Here is a 19,652-nt window from a genome sequence, read left to right on the forward strand (position 1 = left end):
CCAGGGAGGGCCCTCAGTAGTTATTTTTTAATAAAATTTTATGATTTTCTATTGATTTACAAAGCTATATATGTTTGGTGGATACCTCTTCTAAACTAAGCCTCAGTTTACCCACCATCAAAATTCTAGTGCCCTTGGCGCTATGGCTACCCTTTCCTCTTCCGCTGATAATCACTCTATTTTTCTTGGGGTCTATGAGTTATTTTTGTTTGATTTTCAGTTCCCTTATTTTGGTTCCTGAATACATAAGTTGTGGTAAACATTCTCAATGGAATACTATTCAGCTATTGAAAAGATGCAATCTTCCCTTTTGTGACATGGACAGAATTTGAGCTGATCACGCTGAATGAAGTAAGTCAGAAAGTGAAGGATACATAACCAAAGTAAAGAACTAGTTAATGCTTTTACTTCCCTGGCCTCTTTTTGACTCTTGGATTCTAAAGGTAAGTTTTAAGAACCAAGTACAAAAATAGAAGGAAGAACCCAAAGTTACAGAGGAACTGGACTGCTCGGGATAGTATATGGGCAAAGATTTGGGAAAAGATTCTTAGGATTGGGTTCTGCTGTCAACCAGACAAACCAGTTCGCGTCTACCACTCAGTTATGCCCGATTACCCATCTTTGAAATGTGATAATAGAATTTACACTACAGTGGGGAATAGGCAGGGTCGGTGGCAAAACAGAACTTGCCATAGTCGGGGACATCTAGAATTCGGTAGCTCTTAGTAAATGCCTGGGTGAAAGGCACCACCCCAAACATACTGACTGAAGGGGTGGGTGGGGCCCCGGAATCTGTATTTTAACAGCTGCCCAGGTGACTCAGGTGCTCGTCCAGGTTTGAGAACCAAGGTCTCTTTCCAGTCCTCCTGTTATCGAGAGCACTTCTGAACTTCCTCTTGGTGCCAACGACTTCCAGCAACAAGAGGAGAAGCGACAGGGCGATGTGGAGGGCTGGTCTCTCGCCGCCTCCCGCCTCCCCCTGCCCGGGAGCAGCCGGCTGGTTACATAACGGGCCCCCGGCGCAGGCTCTCGCGAGGTTTCCGTCGCCCCCTCCTCCCTCCACGTCAGAGGGAACCCGGCGCAGCAGCCAACATGGCGGAACGCAGGCGACACAAGAAGCGGATCCAGGTAGCAAAGCCGAGGCTGCGGGTGGAGGGCTTTCAGGGCTCTCGGGAGTGGACGGAGCGGGGAAAGCCTCCTGGAAGGGCGCGTGAAGGCCAGGGAGAGGCGGGCTGGGGTTCCGCCACCGGCCGCCGACTGCGTCGCTGTGAGGGGCCGGAGGGGGGGCGGTGTTGGTGACGGCGGAGACCGAGGCGGAGGTGCCGGGGCAGCGGCGGAAGGCTGGAGGCGCCGAGCTCTGAGTACTTCGAGTCCCTGCAGCCGTGCTGGCCGGGCCGTCGTTGGGAGGTCTGCCCCTGCCCGAGACAGACAGACTCCGACCCTCCGCGGGCTCCTCCCCTCCCTTCTCCAGCCCATCCTCTTGTCTCGGCTGTTCTGAAATTAAGGCCACAGTAATTAGGGTAAAAGGAGGCGGAGGGCCGACCTAAAGCTGCGGGTTCTTTGTGCGCAAATAGAAGGCCCGTAGGAGGGGAAGTAATCTGGGTTTGGTCCACAGCCCGGGGGGCCCCGAGGACGCTCTGCCTACCTAGACGTCTGTTGGGTTGCCTGTACCTTCCTTTCTCAGTGTTAAGTTAATAGTGCAGTTGAGGCTTGCCAGCTTTCTTTCAGCCGACACAGTGTAAACAAACACAACCCCGTTGGTACTGCAACGATTTGGTCGCGCCCAGAAACCTTTCGCATGCCAGTGTGTCATCCTCATAACCTACATAACATCTCTCCTTCATTCCACATACATGTCATCTGGGCATTTCTTCTTGCAATTTTACCCCCTTTTGTTCTTGCTCTTTGCCAAGATGAATACGTGGATCGTCTGAGTCAGTGTTTATTAGGCCGTTGTCTCATTGGCTCATGTGTCTAGAAACCTTCACATGTCATCATAAATTGATAGAATGCTGTAAATTGTTAATATACCAATCATCAATTGTTATTCATCATTTGTTCGGTTCCCTACTATTTGTTACTTAGGATGACTTTTCCTATCTAATGTTTTATTCCTCCACTTTCAAAAATAGGTTTATACCCCAAGTGATTTGAGCGATGCAAGTTAAAATTTTCCCGAGAACTTTTACATGTTATAGAAAATACACCAGTGATCAATAAATTTGGAATTTTGACATGGAGCAGAAATAGCTTCAACAGAGTACTGAGATGAGACAGGGACAAATTGCTGCAAATTAAGACCTCAGAAAAACAAAACTTTTATGAAAGACATTATTAATTATACTCTTCCTAATCTTTCCAAATTTAGTGTTATTGGTTAAGTTAGACTCTATATATATTTATTTAATTTGCATTTGTATCAAAATTGCCTGTCAAATTTGTACTTACTGCATTCCTTATATTTATAATTCCAATGCGGTTTTTTGTCCTTTAATACACATTGTTTTACAGTTCTTTAACTTTGTTGTAAAGGAGATTCTAATGCCTTTTTTGAATAGCTGCTCTTATTCTAATTATCATATATTAAACAAAAAGGTAGATTAGGAAGCTGTGCAGTAGAGACAGTGACTGGTGGCATAAATTGGAGCTAGATATACCTGTTTGTAGCTTAGTTCCACTAATTATTAGCTGTGTAACTTTGGCCAGATTACTTAACTTTTTACCTCAATTTCCAAATGTGTAAGAAGGAATATTTATCTCAAAAGAAAAAAAATACCAAAAACTTAACGAGTTTGTAAGTTGTTGTGGAAAAAAAAATTAGTGAGTCAACAACCTATTAAATGTGGTAAAAGTTTTTGAAAGAGTGCTTGGCACCAAACTCCTTTTGCTTCTTCCCCAATGTCAGGAGCTTCCAGATGGCATGTTTACAACCTATGTTCCTAACACCCAAGATGGAAGGATTTAGTAGGGAATAGGAAAATATGATGGGTAACAATTTATGATTAGTAAATGCTTTTAGGTTAATAGCGTGTCTTACTCAAAAGATGGACTTAGCATTTCTGATACCATGAAATTTTAGCATTCAGAAGGATTTTCAAATAGTAGGATTGTTTGGGTTTTTGTTACGCACTATGATATGCTGAGAGATTATAATCTTTTTGTTCAGTAAGTAAATCATCAGGTTTTGAGTTCCACGAAGTATAGCTGTTTACTTGCTAATTTTTATTTGAAGATCAGATAAATAGATGAGGATCTGTTTGTTAAAAATCAGCTTGGCATACTACTATACTTACAGTTTTCTGTAACTGTACAGTGTTGTGGAGATTGTAGGAGTGTTGCTTGGAGTACTGATATACAGTCTTACCAATTAATAAAAATATATAGTATCTTATAAAAAGTTCTTGTTTCTCCTCTTTCTTTTTCCCTCCCCCAGAGAATCAGAAACTCTAACATCAGCATCACATTAGACAAAAAGATCAAATGTAATGGCAGAGTTCAGAGTTAAATGATTCTATTGTAAGACTTTGGGCAAAATGGTCTATACTTCCTGTTGTTTGTTACTTGATGTTTCATGTTTGGGGGGAAAAATTTTATATTTAATAGGTTTAGTGCCCTTGAATTGTAATTTGTATATTAGGGGAAATACTTGATACAGACAAGTTCTGAGTTTAAATAGCTAATTTATTTGCTTTTTCTAGTGTAGCATAATTTCAGATTCTGGTATCCCATCAAAGCTGGAACCAAGGGTCATTCTGTCACATATTCTTCCTAGACTGACTTTACTCATCACTGAAAACCAGAAACCGAGCTACATATTCCTTGACCATTGCATTGGGGACATTTTAAAAATTGACATTCACAGCTGAGAGTGATCTTAGTCCAAATTGATGAAACATTTGAAATAAGTCATTACAAGTTATTTAAGAAATGCAGTTACAGAAAATTTTAAGGACAATATTCTATAGGTAACAGGATTACTCAAAAGGTTGATTTAGTATCTTGGTATCATGAAATGTTAGTGTGCAGAAGGATTTTCAAAAGTAGGATTTACTTGGAATCCTTTTCACAAAGGCAGTTCTGATAAAAGCAGAATGGTGAGCCCAAAACTCTTCCACCTTATTACTGCACTATTACCCTATTCACATAGTCCTTTAAGCATCTTTTAGGTCTGAGAGTACTACTAGGTATAAAATTTACTGATCTAAACCATCACTGTATTTTACAAGTTCAGTTAGACCAAAACTTCCTTCTAATTCTTAGTTGAATTTTCTTTCTACCTCACTATTTATAAACTGTTCTGAAATCCTTCAGTCCTGAAATTTTTATTTTAAAGTGTGTAACAAAAAGACTTAACATGACTTGTCTCAGCTAAAGGAAGAATTGTCCCATTTAGTGTTCTGCTTATATGTGTTTGTGTTTTAAATGACTTATTAATTCATAGACTTTGTAATCCATCTGTCTTAATTTTATTGCACGCATGCATCTGCCTGGCATCATGGGCCTTACTTGCTTAATTTCAGAAAAGAGTAAGTTTGGTACTATATAGTCTTAACTCTGAAGAAAAGGACTGTCAGGAAGGCAGTCCTAAACCTGAAAACTGCCCCCAGATGCTTAATGGTTTACAATAGCAGTGAAGCAGGGAGGTATTTACAGAAGAGTTCTGCCATTGACAAGATACAGAGACTCTTAACAAAGTTTTATTGGTAACTTGTTATATATGACACTAAGCAAATGACTTACCGAACATCCCCTCCAGCTCTCAGATAAAATTTTGGAAACCTTTGTGTATTCTTAGAATTATTTTATACTGTTTATATAAAGATACAAATTAAAAATTTGTGAACTTTTTTTTTTTTTAAGATTTATTTATTTATTTGGACAGAACTGGGGTACAGGCCAGAGATGCGGAGGGTGAGAGGATTCACCAGAGACAGAGCGGGGAGAAGAACAGGCAGATGGACGAAGTACACTGCTGAGGGGAGCAGCGGGCGGGTCAGGAGAGGTCTGCCTCGCCATGTGGTCGCCTCCGGGGCAGGCGGGGATCGAACTCTTGCGGAAGTGGCTTTAGTTTCTTAGTGCAGTGCTTTAACCCGCTGCGCCACCAGGGAGGGCCCAAAATTTGTGAACTTTTTATACTAAGTTCACTCAACTCATCAACTAAGCTTATTTCTGTTGAAGATAGCAATGTAAAAAAAATCTTCTAAATCAGGAGTTTTGTGAGAATGACTTACTGACTCATCTTTTTTCTCAGGTTATATTAAGAACTGGCCCAAATAATATTGATATAATTAGAGTAACACCCATTTCATTATAGTATCAATATGTGTTGGTGTGTTACAAAGTTAAAGTGATATATGTCGAATAATTTTTTATGTTGCCTAATATCAAATTTTACATGATTCCTGTCAGCACATTTATGCCTTAGTTCAATAAATGGCTTGAGAGCTGAGAGTAGTTACTTCATGTCTAAGTAGATAATACTATTTTTCTCCCAGTATCACCTTTCTCCCAAATTTCTGTTATTGAAAAACTGTCCTTTCAGTTGACCAAATTAGAAATCTGACATCTTTTACTTAGCCTCTTCACCTATCCTTTATCATTGTGTCCTTTCTCTTTGCATTTGAAACTTTTCAGATACCCAAAGTTCCCTCCCATCCCTAATCCAGCATCATATCACATCTTATTGAATACCACGGTAGGCTTCCAGCCGATTTCTCTGCCTAGTGAATTTTTCTCTAATTCAGTTTATTCAAAGACCCCAAAATAATATATCTAAATCATTTTTTGTAAGTATATCCTCTTTCTATTCAAAATCTACTAATGGGCTTTATGCTTCTTATAGGGTAAAGTTGAAATTGCTCAGACTCCCTTTGAGATTCTTTGGTTCTCTTCTGTATATACATATTTAATCTCAGAGCTTCCTCATTCAGTTTTCGCAGAACTCTCAAAATTCAGCTCCCTGGTCCAAGAGGTCTTTTATAGCTATTATTATCCACTTCATAAGCCCACTTGTTTGTGTACTCCTCTAATACTTTTTTCTACCACTCATTTTGGAATACGAAAATTGCTGCTTTAGATAGTTGTTACAAAGTGTGGTGTTAATTGTAGCACCCAACAACAGTAAGTATGTGTTTGAATGATTAATGTTTATTTAGACTTTTCCCCCATAATTTTTTAGTCAACTGTTCTACGTAACATTATCAGTCAGAAAACCTTTAAATTGACAACAGCTTTTATCAAATGAGGGAGGGAAATGAGCATATATGGGTGTAGTTATAAAATGGAATTGGTTTCTGTAAGCCATTATAGCATTTTATTTTCAGTTATTTATAGTTGTTTTTTCTTTTGGCTTTCAATATATAACTTACTAATAAAATGAGGCTTCTAGAAATGCAGTGTATTATGCAGAGAATTAAATATTACTTAACAGAATACTGACATATGTTGATATATTTTACTGTGACTTAAAAAATTGAAATACAGAATTTTTACCTTTTGCTATGTTGAAGTATATTTTAAAGCAAGGCCCAGATTAAATCATTACGAACCTTGCAGATATTAGTGAAATTGAGTGTTAAAATTTGAATTTGCAATTTTAAAGATTCTATTTTTCTGTGAGATATATTTTTATATATAAATACAAGGGGTTTTTATTTTCACAAATACTTGGTTTTTACTAGATTCTTTTATTTGGATTGAATGGTTTGGACTCTTAGTTTTTATTGCCACAAATAATAACCCACAAATAGGGTAGTGGCAGTGTATAGGAGTCATATCTAACTGGGCTTCTGGAAGTCGAGGAGTTGAGAAAAGCAAAGGAAGAAATACGAGAAGTAGCTGCCACATGACTCATCTACCAAAGCACAGGCTCTCACTTCGTCTAACAAATTACCCCTTTTTCAGGATAAAATGAAAGCTGAAACCTTGGTTTGCTCATTGTTCCTTATTTTCATCCAACAACTGAATTCAGATGTATCTGAAATTTGTGAGAAAACTGGCATAAACACTGATGATAAATTATTTTTTCTATATTGTGTTTTTAGAATGTTTTGTTAACTGTCTTTAGCATTAATTGTTTCAGCATCCTATATTCTTGGCAGATAATTCTTTACTATTATTTGGCATTTTGTTTCACAAATAAACCTTAAAATTATTCACATTTAGATTATATATTACTGGAAATATTACTTGAGTGCTCTAAGTATTATTACTTAAACATTAATTAAAGACAGTGCTTTTGTTTTGACAGCTTACAACAATAGGACAACTTATAAAGTGTGTACAGATGTATGCACATATATGTGTATACTTATAGGATAAATCAGCCTTTCCAAAACTGTGCATTCCCATTAATGGTTCTTCAAGTGAGATTGTGATTTAGGTCAGTTGCACTTTTATTTTTGCTTTACTGCCACTGGGGAAGAAAGGATAGGAAAGGAGCCCCAGACAGCATATGGGATCTTCAACCACAAAAGGAAAGGGGAGGAAATACAAATTTTCAGCATCTCACATAGTAATTATTGTGGCTTCCACACTGGAGTAGCTATCTTTAGTAATTTGAGAAGCCTCCTGTGGTCTGCTGTCTATTGTTCAGGGTACTTAGCTTTGACTGTTATTTAACATTTATTTATAGCACCTGTTTCTACTTAGTTTGACATTGGGCACTTATTATTGGCAGCCTCTTAATCTTTTAAATTACTGCTTTGCAGCTTATAAACAGAGATCACGGAAAAGTAAAGGTAAACTGGTTCAAAGTAGTTACCATTCTGGAAAAACAACCCAAATGCTTTGTAACTGAGGACAGGCGGCAGTTGGGTTTTGACCCTGTCAATTTTTTGTTTAAAAGGGAGGTAATTTTTTAAAATCTCTTTTCTGTGTCTTGTATTGTAATACCATGTGTGATCCAGAGAAAGCCTTTTATTTTCCACTTACAACAACATGCAAATAGGTCTATAAATTATTCCTTAGTGCATGAATTTGTCAAATAAATGGTTATATTAAATTAATATTCATTCTTTGCAGGAAGTTGGTGAACCATCAAAAGAAGAGAAGGCTGTAGCTAAGTATCTTCGATTCAACTGTCCCACCAAGTCCACCAATATGATGGGTCACCGAGTTGATTATTTTATTGGTAGGATTACATCAGTAAAGCTTTATTAGATAATATGTATTACAAGGATACCTAAATTTAAAATATGTAGGTATTTTAAAAGTGATTTCCAAGTGTGATTGGTAAAGCTGGGTAATGGGTATATAGCACTTGATTGAATGAAATTACCAATCATAAAAAGTAAGAGAGAATGCTTAGCTATGACATTTGTTAGAAATCTTAAAAGGAGGCTAATTTTCAGTTTTATATACCTTTTGTTCACTTATATGCACTTTTAAGTACATATAATTTATTATTATGGACTCATTCAGTTTGAGGCAAGTCCATTGGAACCAGCTTGGGTTGTTCAAATAAACCAAACAACTTCATTATAAGCTAATGTATAATAACACATACATATACACGTACATATATATATATCATTATATATATCATATTATGTATATATACATATATAGCTCCACAGTTTCTAAGTAGTTTGCCAGTCTCACCAATTATTATTGAATTGCCATTAGAGAAGAAATTCCTTTTTCTTTCTTTAGTGTTATGATTAATGATTTGAAAAATAGATATTCTGTTCTCTTCAGGTCTAATGTCTTTAGCTTCTATTTAACAAAAGATTTTGCATAAAGCTTGTTTCTCTGTGGCTTACCATAAAGCTTAATGCCAGAATTTCTATTATTGTTGTGAAAAAGGAAGATTTTGGGTTGTTTTTCCTACAGCTAATTGTGATTGAATAAGTGATATTTACATTTAATTTACATTATTTATTTAGAACATTCTTCATTATTTTGTTTTAGTAAATGATTTGGATGTCATTTCTAACACTATAAAGAGATGGCTATCAATTTGTTTCACAAGTTGAGATTTTAAAAGACTGTCATAGTCATGTCAGACTTACTTTTCTATTGCGTTTGGTTTTATTTTCTCATGCCAAAATATTGAAATCTGTCTTATACTAGCTAGACATAAATTCCCGTGTGTAATAAAATGAATGATTTTTATATATGATGTAGAAATAACAAAATTCTTCCTTAGCTTCAAAAGCAGTGGATTGCCTTTTGGATTCAAAGTGGGCAAAGGCCAAGAAAGGAGAAGAAGCTTTATTTACAACAAGGGAGTCTGTGGTTGACTACTGCAACAGGTACTGTTTCTTTCTTAGTTCAAGGGTAAATATAAATGGTAACTTAAAAATTTCTTTCTAGTCTTGAGCCCCTTATTCATTTTCATCATTAAATGTGGTGATAGTACACCATAGCTTAAACATCTTTTATGTGCAACCTGGTTCTTTTGTACCTCTGGAGGAAGTAGATTTATTTGGTGTTAGACTACCTTATTTTTGCAGTTTTTATTTGGATTCTATTGCCTCTGTCAGATTGACTGAACTTAAAGTGTCAATAATTGAAAATCATATAGCAGTGCCTGTGCTGAACCTCCTGTTCTAGAGTACAGTCGGCGAATCTTTTCCAAAACTTTGGCAGTTATACCTAATAGACTGTGTTTGTTTAAGTGTCCATACACTGAGCCATTAGCCTGGCACCTTTCCCTGTTTTGTTTAGCGATTGCTAATGTATTTCTTTTAAATTCAGGACAGCTACAACATCTACCTGTCTTGACTCTAAGATGAAGGGTAGACAACTATGTTTTTTTATAATAGATACCTCACATTTGGGGAAAAACTTGATAATGAGTGATGTACAGAAGTCACTTTCCTCTTGGAAGGAAGTATGCTAGTTTTCTTTCCATTTTTCCTCCTTGATTTACTTACTAACGGAATGAAGCATATATATTTTTTTAAAGCTTTACTTATGTATACAGAACTGTAGTACAGGCCAGAGGTGCAGGGGTGATGAGAGGATTCACCAGAGACAGAGTGGGGAGCAGAACAGGCAGACCGAAGTACACTGCTGAGGAGAGCAGCAAGCAAGACAGGAGAGGTCTGCTGCGCCATGTGGTCACCTCCCAGGAAGGGGCTTACACTCACACTCAAGTGGCTGCAGCTAGCTTGCTATGCTGCGCTTTAACCCCCTGCACTACTAAGGAGGACCTAAGCATATTTATAAGATGTTAATCAAACAAATTTTGTGATTGGTGGGAATTTATTTTATGTTAAATAAGAATTTATTACGTAGCATTTATTTAATATATTGTTTAAAAGCATTTAGAGTATCAGTCACAGGAGGCCTTTCTTTAAAATCTCTTTCACAAACTGGTTTCCAAGGATATAAAGTTAAAAAATTGATGAATGTTAAAATCCGTATTTGCCTAAAGTCAGAATCACTAAGGAACCTTTCAGAAACTGAAAATTTCATTGTTGGGGCAAGGATGATCTAACAGTGGTATAGTCACTATTTATATTTATACTAGAACCCCAAAGTACAAAAATTTCCCTGTCAATTTTAAAGTACATTTATTTCTTATATCAAGAAAATCTATAAATGCAAAACCAAGAAGTTAGGTAATTTAGCCAAGGTCACATAGCTGGTAAGTAGCAGAGCCAGGCTTCTCTGTAACTACTACATTATGCTCCTCCAACAAAATGATCATGTATTTAATGAGGCACAGATTAAGATCAAAGGTTCATCCATCAGTACTACTTGAATATGAAGTTTGTGAACCTAAATCTCTCAAAAAGGAAATAGTACTTATTTACCCACATTACTTGGACTTTTCGTTTTTGTTTTTTTTTAATGTCACCGTTTTGACATCATACATTTTTTTTTACGTTTTATTTATGCATACTGAACTGGGGTACAGGCCAGAGGTGCAGGGGCGATAACAGAATTCACCAGAGACAGAGTGGGGAGCAGAACAAGCCAACCTATGAAGTACACTGCTGAGAGGAGCAGCAGGCGGGTCTGGAGAGATCAGCCGTGCCATGTAGATCACCCCTCGGGGCGGGGATCGAACTCATGCTGAAGTGGCTTTAGCTTCTCAGTGCTGTGCTTTAACCTGCTATACCACCAGGGAAGGCCCATCACTTGCTCTTTTAAGATCTTTGATACATTGTTATATGAAAAGCTCCAAAGACCTAAGGACAGAGAACTTTCTAGAGACCTGCTGCTCGTTGTATATGTCACTCCCATTCATGATAGGACGTTTGTGTCCTTTCTGCCCAAAAATAGAGAAACATAACTACCTGAATTCTAATACCAATATGCAGTCCTCATGATGATCTGCCTTCATGGCTTCCTATTGGACTACAGGCAAAACTTTCAAGGGATGATTATTTACTCAACATATTTTTCAAGTATCTTTTCTATGCCCCACCAGAATACAAAGATGACAGTGATTTGACCCTATGCCTCCGAAGCACATATCTAGTCTGTTAAAGATTTAAGACTAATTACAATATGTTGTTTTCTGTAAGGCGGAACAGAGGTGGGGAAACACCAACACAGAGGTGGGGAAACACCAAGAATGCATTAATAAAGGGACATTTTAATCATATTTTGAAATATATATCGGTGATTATCCTGCAAGCAGTAGCAGAAAGGACATTTGACTCTAGCAAAGGGAACAGAAGATACTGAAATAGAGAAGGAGATAAAAATATTGGAGAGCTTTGCAGGACTTATATGATGTAGTTGAAGCTAAATAAGTGGAATTGCTGATTTCATTTCAGTATTAAATGCCATTTTTTTTAAGAATTATTTATGCATATAAGACCTGGGGTACAGGCCAGAGGTGTGGGGGGTGAGAAGGTTCACCAGAGAGAATAGGGAGCAGAACAGGCAGATCTACTGAAGTACACTGATTGAAGCAGTGGGTAAGAAAGAAGAGGTCTGCTGTGTCCTCTAGGTTAGTTCCCTGGCCAGGGATCAAATACAGAAAACAAGACGTGTAATTAGTCTTAAATCTTCTTTAACAGACTAGATATGTGCTTTGCAGGCAGAGGGTCAGATCACTGTCACCTTTGTATTCTGACCTGGCATATAAAAGATACTTGAAAAATATGTTGAGTAAATAGACATCCCTTCAAGGTTTTGCCTGTAGTCTGATAGGAAGCCATGAAGGCTGGTCATCATAAGGACTCCATGCTTAGTGGCTATGGATTGTTTCATAGCACTGCGACTTAACACCTTGCACCACCAGGGAGGCCCCTTAAATGCCATCTTTTTCAAAGCATAACAGACGTAGACATTTTCTAAAGACCTATCAAGGGATATATTCTACTTATTACTGAACAGAATGATCATATAATGGAATCACTTATGTTTATTAAATTTTTAATAAACATAATAATTTGTTTATTAAACTGTTTCATAAAGTAGTTGTGTGCATCATCCTTAACTCTTAAATGAAATTGAAGTTTTTACCATAGCAAAAATAATGACTAACATTGAACAAAATGAAGGACCTAATTTCTTATACATCATTTTGCTTAAATTAGCAACGTCTAACACCTATTGACAATTGAGGACTTCCTGTATATACTTCAAGTATCTGTGTATGTACACGTGTGTTCTTACCATGGACATCTATAATGTGAACTAGAATATAAAGTGTGGTTTTTTAATAAACACATAATAAATTGGATGTATTTTTGTCAATATATATTAAGTGGTAATGTTTTGGATAGAAAATGTGGAAGTCACAGAAGTGCAAAATTTTTTTTTTTTTTAAAGATTTATTTATTTATTCATACAGAACTGGGGTACAGGCCAGAGGCTCAGGGGCGGTGAGAGGCTTCACCAGAGACAGAGTGGGGAGCAGAACAGGCAGATCTACGAAGTACACTGCTGAGGGAAGCAGCGGGCGGGCCAGGAGAGGTCTGGCTCGCCATGTGGTCTCCTCCGGGGCAGGCGGCAGGCGGGAATCGAACTCATGCGGAAGTGGCTTCAGATTCTCAGTGCTGCGCTTTAACCCGCTGCGCCACCAGGGAGGGCCACAAAATTTTTTTAATTAGAATATGTTCATTATAAATTTTTGCAAGACTTTCTGAAGTAGGACAAAAATTAAAAATCCCCCTTGTTACTCAAATACCTGCCACTAACTACTCTTTAAATTTCATTTTCTACTCATAAGTGGGTAATTGTTAAGTGTCTTGGTTCAGACCCTTAATGTATACTTATTTGTGTATTTGCAAAAAGTAATTGTAGTCTTGAGGTTTTTAAATTGTTGCACAGTTATATGCTAAGTAAATCTTCTAAACAAGTAAAATCAGCCAAATGGGGAACCTTAAAGCTAGCTATTCATGGGATGAATATGGCATGCTCAGGGGGTGAGTCTAGTTGGACAACAGAAAGAAGCCCAGGCACACAGGTTGAAGCAGGTGCTCCAGATGGCACAACATAATGACTAGAAATAAGTGGTCCTTGGAGAAATAGGAGGCATCAGTTTAACAAGCAGTGTAATATTGTGGAGCAAATAGAAAGTAGAGATGGAAAGGTGGACAGAGAATGGCAATGAAATCTCACTTCTAGTTTGTGTTTTGGTACTTGTACATTACCCATGGAGTGAGGACACAAATCAGGAATTCTGAAACTGAAACATATGTTCTGAAAAGATGGCTTTTAGATGAGAAAGTTTCTTGAGTAGGGTTATACAGTTAAAAAGAACTACCACCAAGATTGACTTTACCTGATAGGTCAACAACCTCTAAACTCATCAGTATAATCAAATAGGCTCTGCAGTTTCTACTAGAAGTGGGAATGACTGTTTCCCATAGACTAACTCATTGTAATTTATTTTGTGAGTTGCCAGTTTATGTGTTCCTTTGTTCATTTTATTTTGGTTGTCATGTTTTTACTTTTAAGTCTGTATCTATACAACTGATAAGGAATGGATGTTACAACTTTTTCCTAAAGGCTTTTAAAGAAACAATTTTTCCACCGGGCACTAAAAGTAATGAAAATGAAGTATGATAAAGACATAAAGAAAGAAAAAGAGAAAGGAAAAGCTGAAAGTGGAAAAGAAGAAGATAAAAAGAGCAAGAAAGAAAATCTAAAAGACGAAAAGACAAAAAAAGAAAAAGAGAAAAAAAGAGATTGTGAAAAGGAAGAATCCAAAAAGGTGATTTCAACTAAAACTCAGTAAAAATCAAAAACCGTTGTGTGTATGACTACTCTTGCCATATGAAAGTTTTTTAATATTATGCAGTAACCAATTACAGTAAAATTATTATGTTTTTTTAGAAATACCTAAATCAAGAATTTTGTGTCTCAAATAGTGAATTTTTTTATTATAGTGTCATAGTACTGTTTACTTGTTTTTTTTTTTCTTCTGTTCACTTTGGTATTTATAGGAGGAAACTCCAGGAACTCCTAAAAAGAAGGAAACTAAGAAAAAGTTCAAGCTCGAGCCACATGATGATCAAGTTTTTCTGGATGGAAATGAGGTGAGAGTAGTTAAATCCAGTTTTCATGAGTTTTTAGAATGATCTTTGATGAAATCTAACCACATAGATAATAAATCTTTTAGATTAATGACTGATTTTAGATTATTAAAAATAGTCAAGTTCAGCTATCTGTGAATGATAGGCAATCTGAAATAAACAGTCACTAAAGTATTTACTTCTCTCTCATTAGTGAAGTCTAAGAGCGAGCAATACAGATATGGCATCTCCATGGTGAATCCAAGCTCTTTCTCCTGTGTGAGGTAGTAAGTCAAGGTTACATCATGTCCAAAATAACTCTTGACATTATACCTGCATCTGGAGGAGAAAAGGGAAATGACAAAATTCCTCCTCCTTAAGGACACCTTCCAGAAGGCTTACAGTTTCATTCAGCTTGGATTCCATTGGCCAGAACCTAGTAACATGGTCATGTCTACCTGTCTGAAAGTCTTGGAAATGTGCTTTTTATACTGTGTACTTTTTGCTCAGCTAATATGTAGAATTTCTGTTACTATTAAAGAAAAAAGCACCTGCAGGTTTCTGCCTCATACACAATATATAGTCAGTCACATTACTTCAGGAGCCTAAAAATTTCAGTTTTACTTGGTGCTTCTCTCAAGGAAATAGCTTTTAATTTCTTATGTAATGGGAGATTTATGTGGTATATAGTCTTCAGGAAGGCTACTTTAATATTTAATCATTTAACCAATGTACTGGCGATTGAATTGTAAATTCAAGACATATATGTTCTTAATATACCAGCACTGTATATAAAGCAGTAGATCCTGATGGTATAAATTTGACATTCTGGGAGATGTCTTTAAGAACTTGGTTTGTATTTTAGAATTCAATTGGCAGATGTGATTTGTGAATCTGATTTCCAGGGAAAACATACCTAGTAAAAAAAGAATGGGACTCCACTGTAGAAATAGAAACAAATCAAAATGATAGTAACAGAATTCTGGTGAAAATAGAACCAGCAGATGGAAGAATACTAGAAATTCAGCACTAAAACTAGGTGATTTATAGGTGATGATTAGCAGAGTTCTAATTGTACCAAATGAAAGAAATTTCTATTGTCTATAATAAATTTTAAAGCAGCTGTTACCAGCTTGTGGCCTATAGACTTTTTATGAAGTGATGATTAATGAAATTCCTGCAAGGAGTCATGGAACCTTTTTGCTCAATAAGAATGATCTTTAGTAATCATTCTTTACATCTTATTAGTTGGAGAGGACAGGGTAGAATCGAGAGCTGCAGGATCTGTAATAGAGTCAACCTGGAATCTGTCGTAGAACCTGCTTTTAGTCCAGTACATCATGCCAGTATACATCTTTTAGGGACAGAAAGGTGGTATAACTGCTGATCTCTAGGTTGAATAGTAAATTGCGCACATCAACAAATATTAAATGGCATGAGAGTACACAAAATTTACATTAGAGCATTACAAAGTTTATCAGTTTTAAATAATTTTCTAACTGAATGGATATCAAAAATTCACTACTAGTGAAGGAAAGATCTTTAGAATTTGTTACCTCACAAAGTATTTCTTACATGTTGAAAGGTTGGAAGTGACTTTTATAGAGGATTGAAAGTATAGAAATTAAGCTTAACTTTCTAATGTGACTTTAGAACTTTAAGCACTCGGATTTCTTAATTTTTCCAGGTATTTGTGTGGATCTATGACCCAGTTCACTTTAAAACATTTGTCATGGGATTAATTCTTGGTAAGTATCATTTGAAGAATTTGTTAGGGGAAATAAATATTAAGCCATAAAGAAAAAAATTAAAATAGCTATTTTTCAAATGTATATTTTAAAGTCCTAGAAGGTAGATGAAAAGCTGAAAAACATTTGGAACACATTAAAACAAAGGTCTTTTAAGAGACTAACAAACTGGTAGATATTAAATTACTTCACAGATTTAAAAAAAAGATTAATAATTGTGAATGATCCTTAATAAATAAAATTTAAGCAACAGTGATTTCAAAGGTTGCAAAATTTAATAAAACCTAGTCTTAGAGAAGGTCCAACACTTAGGAGGAACCAACACTGACAATTGACAATATTCCTAGTCCATTTTCGCACAATGATCTCTAAAATGAGCCCTGAAATTGTTTTAGTCTGGCTAATTCTGGCAGTCTAGCAATTTTAAATGCATGTGATACTGACCATCTATTCGACTTCTAAGAATTTATACAGTGTTTGTTAGTATAGTTAAACAGGTTATCTATTTGAGACTGTACATTATCTGTACTAACCCAAATCCCCCAGAGTATACTTAAGGGAGTAATCTAGCAAAAATCTTTGAAATATTAAATATGTCTACCTTTTAACCTAACAGTTAACTTCATATTTATCCTGTATTGTAGTCATGTTGCACAAATAAATGTTCATGTACATTGCTGTTTATTGCACTATTGTGTATAATCTAAGGGTATAAAACTGAAACAATTCAAGTCCCTAACACAAGACTGGTGAAGTAATTTACAGTACAATTGCATGCTGTAATACCATACAGCCTTTAAGAATTAGATAAGATTTACTGATAGAAAGATCTTTAGAACAGATTAAGTGAAAAAAAACAAAATGAAAGAGAAACAGTGGTGTAAGTATGTATGTAGGAAAAAGTTCCCTGTTTTTAGTTTAACTAACTATAAGCAATCTTTGGGAATACAAATAAGTTCAGAGTCAGGAGTGAGAAGAGCAACAAGTAGAAACAAATAGCAGCTAAGTAAACAAGCTTGATCAGCACAGAATCCGTTTCAGAATAACTTTTGTAGTAAAATTGAAACTCATAACCCAATTCAGATAGGTAAAAGCTGCTGATCACTTAACTGTGTACTGGTCAGTTTGCTAAATATTGACATGCATTATTTCATTTCATCCTTACAATGATCTTTAAGAAATAGGAGCAGGTATGGTAGGTGGCAGTGTATTAAGAGCCTTAGAATGGTTAGGATGACTTACCCAGGTTACTTAGGTTATAAATGATAGAGCTATAATTGAACCCTGCTCTCTTTAAATACCTAATTGCCTGACTTCTGACTAATAACCAGAATGCTGACATCTTGTAATTGTTTCATATGGTCTCACTGTATTTGGATAAAAACTGGAAGTGCTTGTATACAGTTTCCCTGCAGTCCAAAATATCATCTGTATCAGAATCACAGTCTATATATGTCAGAGGGCTACTCAAAAATCAGAATCTCCAGGGAAGGATCTTTGGAATCATATTTTGATTCGTTTGTTGTTTGTGGTTTTTTTCCTTAAGCTCCCCTATGCAATGGAAAGATATCTATGTTCAAAAAATAAGTAGACATTGCTCGTAAACTGCAGCAGCTAACAATTTAAGGAGTTAGCAATTTCACATTTTTAGCTAGCACTTTTGCAGCAGCTCTCGGCCCACCTATGTTTATTCAGACATCCCTCCTTTTTTTCCTTTCCTTAATAAATTTGGCATGTGCTAATAGAAAAAAAAAAGATAGCACTTTTTTCTAATTATATGTAGTTATACTGGAAAAATTATAATTTATGAACAGTTGGGGTTTTGGGGATGTTTTTTCCCCATTTTATATATATATACTTTAAAACAAATTAAATATAAAAATAACCAATACATCCACATAGCTTCCTTAACATTACTCCATTAACATTACATACTACTTTGATATGTACTTCAGAGATAATTTTTAAAACAAGTGGTATTATATAAGTGCATATATTATATAATTATCAAGAAAATGTATTATTATATTTGAACTAGATTACACAATACCTAATATTATATAATATTGTGGCCTAGATATTGTATAATCCTTATCTGCAAAGCATAGATAATTTCATCTAAATTTTAGAGATGCCAAATAGTCACATAATGAATGTGAAAGTTAATTCTTGGAATATTTCAAGTACACAATAAATTAATGACATCCTCTTCATAACTATAATGAATCTTTCTATACAGACAAGTACCTCTTTAATTTAGGAGAAAAATCTTCAGTGTTAGGTGTTAAGGGCACTGTTTAAAAATAGGAATAGTTCTATCACTGTAAATATTGTTACTAATATTAAACTTAAAATTTTAGCCCTAGGGAAGACTTTGGTAAAATTTTATAGTCTACTATTTTCCAAAGATAGACTCTGAAGATTTCATCTGAATAAAAACCTTTTTAATGTCTTTTTTGATGTGCTTTGAACCAAAACAATGAAAAAGAAGGTAAACTAGCAAAGTTCTCTTTCTTTATCTGAAGACTACAGTTCTTGAAATTCTAGGGTAGTATCCTTGATTAATCTTTAGCTGGTTCAGAGACACAGAGCCAAGTCAATATACAAACAGTGCTCCCTGACCACCACAATTTAAGAATTAAGAGGTGATCTAGTTTAGGAGATCCAAAGAAATTTTCTGAAGTCTTTGTTAAAGATTTTTTTTTTTTTTTTTTTTTTTGCATTATGAACCTGTCAGCAGCCACTACACCATGAGTTCAATCCCTGGCCAGGGAGGTGATCCAAATGGTGCTGCAGACCTCTCATCTGTCTCTCCCACTGCTCCCCTCAGCAATGGATTTCACCCAATCCACCTCTTCTATTCCCCACTCCTTTCTCTGTTAGTCCTCTCACTCCCTAAATCTCTGGCATGTAGCCCAGTTCTCCTATGCATAAATAAATAAATCTTTTAAAAATGCTGAAAGAACTAGGCTCTTTTTTCTTAAATATTTTAGTGCATAAATTCAAGGCATAAAATTGTATGCACCTTACTACTGTTTGAGAATTACTGCAGAGGTACAAAGAAGATAACTGTTGAGAAAGATGCAGAGTAGAGCTGAAGAAATCAGGTTAAGCTAACATAAGTCCCGAATCTTGACTTTTAAGGTCAGTGAATTTTGTCCAAGTATTTTCCTAAACCAGAAGCATAGCCTACTTGGGAATTAGAAATGCAACTGTAGAGTCCTTACCAGACCCCTGGAACAGGGAAAACAGGGGTCTGCTCAGCAAACTGTGATTTAAGAAGCCTACGAGTGATTTTGGTGCAGGATAAAGTTTAAGAATCAATGGTATGAATCTGTTTAAGCCATATTCTCTGTTACTTGCAGTCAAAAATACATGTAACACATAGACTTGTATATACATATATATATATTTTAAGATTTATTTATTTGTGCATACAGAACTGGGGTACAGGCCAGAGGCTCAGGGGTGGTGAGAG

General features: G+C 35.9%; 1 protein-coding gene across 1 annotated transcript in view; it reads left to right on the plus strand.

The window, feature by feature from the left end:
- The first annotated feature begins 1,038 nt into the window (after window positions 1–1,038).
- The window catches only part of SEC62 (SEC62 homolog (S. cerevisiae)), a 25,293-nt gene continuing 6,679 nt past the window's right edge, over window positions 1,039–19,652 (plus strand). The window contains exons 1-6 of the mRNA XM_004674948.2: window positions 1,039–1,128; window positions 8,023–8,131; window positions 9,149–9,254; window positions 13,921–14,125; window positions 14,358–14,450; window positions 16,114–16,174. Of these exons, the coding sequence (XP_004675005.1) occupies window positions 1,093–1,128; window positions 8,023–8,131; window positions 9,149–9,254; window positions 13,921–14,125; window positions 14,358–14,450; window positions 16,114–16,174 (610 nt within the window). The 5' untranslated portion in view covers window positions 1,039–1,092. The remainder of the gene's footprint in view (window positions 1,129–8,022; window positions 8,132–9,148; window positions 9,255–13,920; window positions 14,126–14,357; window positions 14,451–16,113; window positions 16,175–19,652) is intronic.

Source organism: Condylura cristata, unplaced genomic scaffold, assembly GCF_000260355.1.
Source record: "Condylura cristata isolate star-nosed mole 26May11 unplaced genomic scaffold, ConCri1.0 scaffold00003, whole genome shotgun sequence".
Classification (NCBI taxonomy): domain Eukaryota; kingdom Metazoa; phylum Chordata; class Mammalia; order Eulipotyphla; family Talpidae; genus Condylura; species Condylura cristata.